This window comes from Myotis davidii, unplaced genomic scaffold, assembly GCF_000327345.1.
Source record: "Myotis davidii unplaced genomic scaffold, ASM32734v1 scaffold449, whole genome shotgun sequence".
In the NCBI taxonomy this organism is placed as follows: Eukaryota; Metazoa; Chordata; class Mammalia; order Chiroptera; family Vespertilionidae; genus Myotis; species Myotis davidii.
In genome coordinates, this window is record NW_006383007.1 from 1,026,865 (window position 1) to 1,033,039 (window position 6,175).

General features: G+C 43.1%; 1 protein-coding gene across 1 annotated transcript in view; it reads left to right on the forward strand.

Moving 5' to 3' along the window:
* Positions 1–6,175, forward strand: part of FRAS1 (Fraser extracellular matrix complex subunit 1) — a 479,756-nt gene that overhangs the window by 453,362 nt on the left and 20,219 nt on the right. Inside the window, exons 69-71 of the mRNA XM_006778222.2 lie at positions 918–1,068; positions 2,701–2,808; positions 4,709–4,868. Of these exons, the coding sequence (XP_006778285.1) occupies positions 918–1,068; positions 2,701–2,808; positions 4,709–4,868 (419 nt within the window). The remainder of the gene's footprint in view (positions 1–917; positions 1,069–2,700; positions 2,809–4,708; positions 4,869–6,175) is intronic.

Genomic DNA, 6,175 nt, shown 5'->3' on the forward strand with positions numbered 1-6,175 from the left:
CCAAAAAGAAATATAGTGTATTTGGCCAGTGAAAAAAATAAAATTGTTTTAGACTAAATTTCTTTGTTAGAAAAATATATTTATGAAGAAAAATAGAAAACATTTTAAAATGAGTAAACCAACTCCCCACTCATACACACATGTACACAGTTAGCCTCGACGTGAAGCCCTCTGCGCATGTTATCTCTCCATCCAGTTTTTGTTCATTGCATAGTAAAGTGAAAACAGGAATTCCCTTAGGAAGTACGACGTTCTGCCTTTTCAAAGTTATTTCAACACAGCATTGTATGAGATGGCAAATTGTCCACGCATACGCAGCTCTGAGCCGTCGGTAGTTTCCTATAAATGAGCTGCGAGTGCTCACTGAAACACCCAAGTCAGCCACACATTCATCCCCGGGATCCAGACCTGGGCATCTTCCCGAGCGGGGTTAATTCAGGCTCTCCTACGGTCACTGGAAAGCACGGTCAGTGAGGGGCTGCTTGTAGTGACAGTACATCCTGTCTGTGTTCAGCCCTTTAGGAATAACTGTGAAACTAAAGTCTCAGCCGAGGCTTTCAGTGATTGAACAGGGGAAACAAAGCTCCTTCTCGCTCTTTAAGAGTTTTTGTTCAAGTGTCACCTCCTCAGAAAAGCCTTCCCAGATAACCCTACATAAGAAGCACCCTGGCCATTTCCATCTCTTTATTTATGACGTATCTTCCTTACTAGACTGTAGGTTCTGTAAGGGCGGTCATTTAGCTTTTCCACTTTGAGGGCCCAGCTCCTAGCCTGGTACCTCCCACAATCGTGGGCACTTGATTAATAGTGATTGAGTGAGTGACTGATGGAGGGAGTGGAGCTGAGATGTGATGACCGTCCGCCCTTTTATCCCAGGGAAGGAATAACCTCCTGGTGCCACTCCGTTTGCTTGGCAGGTGAGAGACTCTGCACAGTCGTTCCTGACCGTGCACGTGCCTCTCTACGTGTCCTACATCTACGTGACGGCGCCCCGGGGCTGGGCCTCCTTGGAGCACCACACCGAGATGGAGTTTTCCTTCTTCTATGACACTGTTCTCTGGAGAACAGGTACACCCATTGACACCTTCACTGTTCCTACCTTATGCTCCAGCAAGATTCAAAGAAAAAATAAGTACTGACTTTTAATAGTCGCTGCATTCTTCATCCTGTTGTTCTATGTCCAGTCCAAGGAGGGCTGCCTGGAGTCTGGGAAGTGTAGATCTGTGGTTCCTGAAAAAGAAGGAGGTCCGTCCATGTTGATGTTGATGCTGGAGGACCTCCAGGGGTGAGACATTGGGCCCAGGTAGCGAGGGGCCCAGAGTAGAGGATGGCAAGTGACAGATGGGTCCTGGACTGCCCGTTAGGGGCTCCAAGGAGTGTGTGTTCTTTTGGAGCATAATCATGTTCATTCTCTTTTTAGCTAAAAAATGGTGGGATTCACATTTAAGGAGCAAGAGGAATCTTCAAATTAGATACGTGGAAATCGAAAAATATATCAAAAGCAACTTAGCTCACTTTATTTGTCTGGCTTAGAGTTTGTTTGCTCTTTTGTGGCACTCTTAAAAGTTAAAAAAAAAAAAAAAAGACTTTAATCCTACTGTTACTTCAGGGATTTCAATGCTGAATTTTTAAAATGACCTTCACCTCAGGCTTGCCTTGGTGACAGCACCTCAGCTGGGAGCTCACACCTTACTCATGTCTCCCCCACCCGCCTTCTCCCACTGCTACCACATGAATGCCCCTTAAAACTGCATGATCCCCCCTCCATTCACTCCAGTGGGTCTCAGTTATTTTTTGCCTTTTTCCCATTTTCAGTGTGCTAGACTTCAAAAATTACCCCCAATTCATTTCCCTTCCCTCTCCTGCTCTCATTCGCCCTCTGGCCTTCTCAGTGGTAATTTTACTAGATCTGAGGCAGACAGATCTGAGGAGCTTTCTTTACATGGGCCTCATTTCTAGTCATGGAAAGTATAGTCCTTTCTTCTGTTACATGATTTAAGCTCATATCATGTATTTCCATTATATTTCTCATAGGAAAATAACTTCAGGAAGTTTTCATACTTTGGGTTAGTTAAGTCCTTGAGCTTTGGTTTGTTTTCTTTAACATTTTCTCCCCTTCCTTTCGTTATTCGTTAATATTTGGTCAAACTGAACTCCTTGGTGTCATGACTGCAGCTGCACTTGCTGAAGCTACAGCTTACTCGTGCCATGCCATTGTATCTGGCCCTCTAGGCTCACCTTTCATTCTTCATTGGCCTGAGTACTGAGCACAGGCACCAAGACTTTGTTTAGGGTTTTGGTAAGTCCTAAAAGGTGTCCCGGTGGGGAACAGAAAATATACTGTGAAGCAGATGTGTTGTAACCACATCCTGGAGGAAAGCTGATGTAAAACGTTTTAGGAACCCGTTTTTTTCTGAGCTCTGGGCTGGAGGCCCTGCATCTGGGCCAGTGGCACTTACAGGAACTGTGGAAAAGAACAAAGTAGAATGAACTGTCCAGATGTTTAGAGATATTTAATTGGAAAATGTCTCTAAATAGATTCTATGTTTATGTGAATATATAAATTTTTCCTTAAGTTACATTCAAAAACTGTGTATGTCTCCTTAGAGGTGTCACTGGGAAAACTTCCCTGTAAGTTACTGTCTGGGAGGTCTTCTCCACACCCTGACTTGGATGTTTTGTGTATGGTTGCCTGCCTAGGAATCCAGACAGACAGCGTGCTCTCTGCAAGGCTTCAGATACTAAGAATCTATATTCGAGAGGATGGCCGACTCGTCATTGAATTTAAGACCCATGCCAAATTCAGAGGTAATGTCAGGGCTGTTGTTCTCCTCAACTTTATTTTATTTTATTTTATTTAGTTGTGTGGTGTGTTTTTGTTTTTGTTTTAATTTCATTGACTTTTAGAGAGAGGGAGAGAAACATCTATCGGCTGCCTCCTGCACACCCCCTACAGGGCATCGAGCCTGAAACCCCATTTGGGAATTGAACCAGCAACCTTTGAGGGAAGCAGACAATGTCCAACCAACTGAGCCACACTGGTCAGGGCTCTCCTCAACTTTTTATTAAGAAACATTTTTTTTAATATTTTATTGATTTTTTACAGAGAGGAAGGGAGAGAGATAGAGAGTTAGAAACATCGATGAGAGAGAGACATCGATCAGCTGCCTCCTGCACATCCCCCACTGGGGATGTGCCCGCAACCCAGGTACATGCCCTTGACCGGAATCGAACCCGGGACCCTTCAGTCCGCAGGCCGACGCTCTATCCACTGAGCCAAACCGGTTTCGGCTTAAGAAACATTTTGAATATAGAGAAAAGTTTAAAGACCAGAACAATTAAAAGCAAAGTCAGTAGTTGTTAACCTTTTGCTATGTGTGTGTGCACATGCAAACATGCACACACATTTTTTTGTCGCACCATTTGGCAGGCTGCATGTCAGGTTACCCTAAGTACTTCAGCAGCCCTCTCCTGAGAACAAGGACATTCTCCTACACATCACAATAGCATGACTGCTTCCGATAATATCAAGTCCCTGTTCATATTTTCCCATTGTACCCCAAATGCCTTTTCTACTTGTTTTTATATGAGTTTATATTAATTTTATATCTGTTTATATAAAAGGAAGAATCCAATCAAGATTCATGTTACTTTTAATTGTTATGTCTTTTAATATAGTTTCTTTTAATCTAGAATAGTCTCCCTACTTTTGTTTATTCATGACACCATATGACTGCAGTTTTAAAGAATAGAGGTGCCTTGCTGAGTAACATTTACCTTTTTAATCAAATTTATAATTGTATCCCTCCACCAAGGACTTGAGTGATGCTAAATAAGATATTTTTAATCCAAATTTGGTATTTCTATTTATAAACCACTGAGACCTTTCTATGGTTAAGAAACATGTTGATTGGAATTCAATGCTAAGTTTATCCAATGTGGATTATCACATAAGGACCCCTTCTATTATGGATGTACTCATTAGCCCCATTTCCACAAGGCACATTCATCCTATATGATAAAAGGGTAATATGCAAATTGACCCTAACATCAGAACCACTGGGAATGACTGGTCACTATGACAAACACTGACCACCAGAGGGCAGACGCTCAATGCAGGAGATGCCCCCTGGTGTTCAGTGTGCTCCCACAGTGGGGAGCTCTGCTCAGCCACAAGCCAGGCTAATGAATGCCAGCACAGCGGTGATGGTGGGAGCCTCTCCCGACTCCTCAGCAGCACTAAGGATGTCTGAATGCAGCTTAGGCCTGCTCCCTGCTAGCAAGTGGACATCCCCTGAGGACTCCCGGGCTGCCAGAGGGATGTCTGACTGCCAGCTTAGGCCCATTCCCCCGGGGAGCGGGCCTAAGCCAGCAGGTGGACATCACCCGAGGGGTCCAGACTGCGAGAAGGCACAGGCAGGTCTGAGGGACTCCCCACCACACCCCCCCGAGTGCACACATTTTTGTGCACTGGGCCTCTAGTATTGTTATAAATCTCTATGATCATAATGGCCATCACAAGTAGGATGATGGACTGAGGGAAGGTGCTATGCTGTCCCCACCAGTGTAGAATGTATTCTAAGGACAAGAGGGTGAATATTACCTTAGTTGTTTGATTGAAGACTACTAATTCAGTTCTAAGATGTGTAGGACATCTCCGTAAGTACAATAAAGCTCACAAGTAAGCATGTGCTTTCCCTTTAAATAGGACAATTTGTGATGGAGCACCACACCCTGCCAGATGTGAAGTCTTTCATAATGACTCCAGACCACCTGGGAGGAATGGAATTTGACCTGCAGCTACTGTGGAGTGCTCAGACCTTTGATTCTCCTTATCAACTCTGGAGAGCCACAAGCTCTTACAACAGGTGAATACAGGGTAGAGGCACTCACGGGTAGGACTGACATGTTTGCAGATCCTTTCAGGAGCTTGGGAAATAGGGCTTTTCTTCAAAGGCTAGATTTCTTTCTTTTTAAATTCATTGGGGTGACATTGATTAATAAAATTATAGGTTTCAAGGTACATTTCTATGGTACATGATCTGTATGTTGTATTGTGTGCCTGCCACCCAAAGTCAAATCATTTTCTGTCTCCCTTTACCACCCTACCCCCACTCTCCCTCCCTCTGGTAACCACTATACCTATTGTCTGTGTCTATGAGTTTTTGTTTGTTTTTCTTGTTTGTTTATTTGTTGCTTTCAGTTTTATATCCCACATGTGAGTGAAATCATATGGTTCTTGACTTTTTCTGTCTGACTTATTTCGCTTAGCATGATATTATCAAGGCCTATCCACGTCGTTGCAAATGGCAGTGTTTCATTTTTTCTTATGGTTAGCTAAGTAGTATTCCATGGTGGATATGTACTACATTCTTTTTATCCAATCATCTAATTTCTATTTTAAAAGGAGGATGGATAGAAATAACACTGGCTAATAGAGAAGAAAGCAAATGCAGCTCAGATCAGCTTCTGAAAAACAAAATAAAACAAAAATTGGAAGTACTCACCTTATTCTAAGGGTAAGACCAGGCAGAGAGCATACATGACTTTCACTCACATTCCACTGGCTAGAATTTAATTATATGGTTCTCCTGCCTGCAAGGGAAGCTGGGGAATGTGCCAACTAAAACCTTAGTGCAAAAAAGGAATTTCATTCCAATCGCCTCCAGCAGGGACAATTCAGGATCCCTGATTATTAGGTCCACATGTCACTCCTTATGGCATAATGCCCTATAAAATAAATAACAATGTGTATTCCTTCCCACACCCAACATAGAGGTAGAATAGAAATTGGATAGATACAGTAGATTATCTCATTTGTAAAAGAGAAAAATAGGAAAATCAAAATTAAAAGTATTGCCATAAAAAGAATAGTGGGAAACCAGGAGTCTGTCTTAAAAAATATTATCCCCATGTTATAGACTGTGAAAGTAAGGTCTATATTTGCCATGGAGATGTTATTCTAGCTTTATAGTTAAGAAGTGTCAGCCCTGCTGAAACCGGTTTGGCTCAGTGGATAGAGCGTCGGCCTGCGGACCGAAAGGTCCTAGGTTCGATTCCGGTCAAGGTCATGTACCTGGGTTGCGGGCACATCCCCAGATGGGGATGTGCAGGAGGCAGCTGATCGGTGTTTCTCTCTCATTGATGTTTCTAACTCTCTATCCCTCTCCCTTCC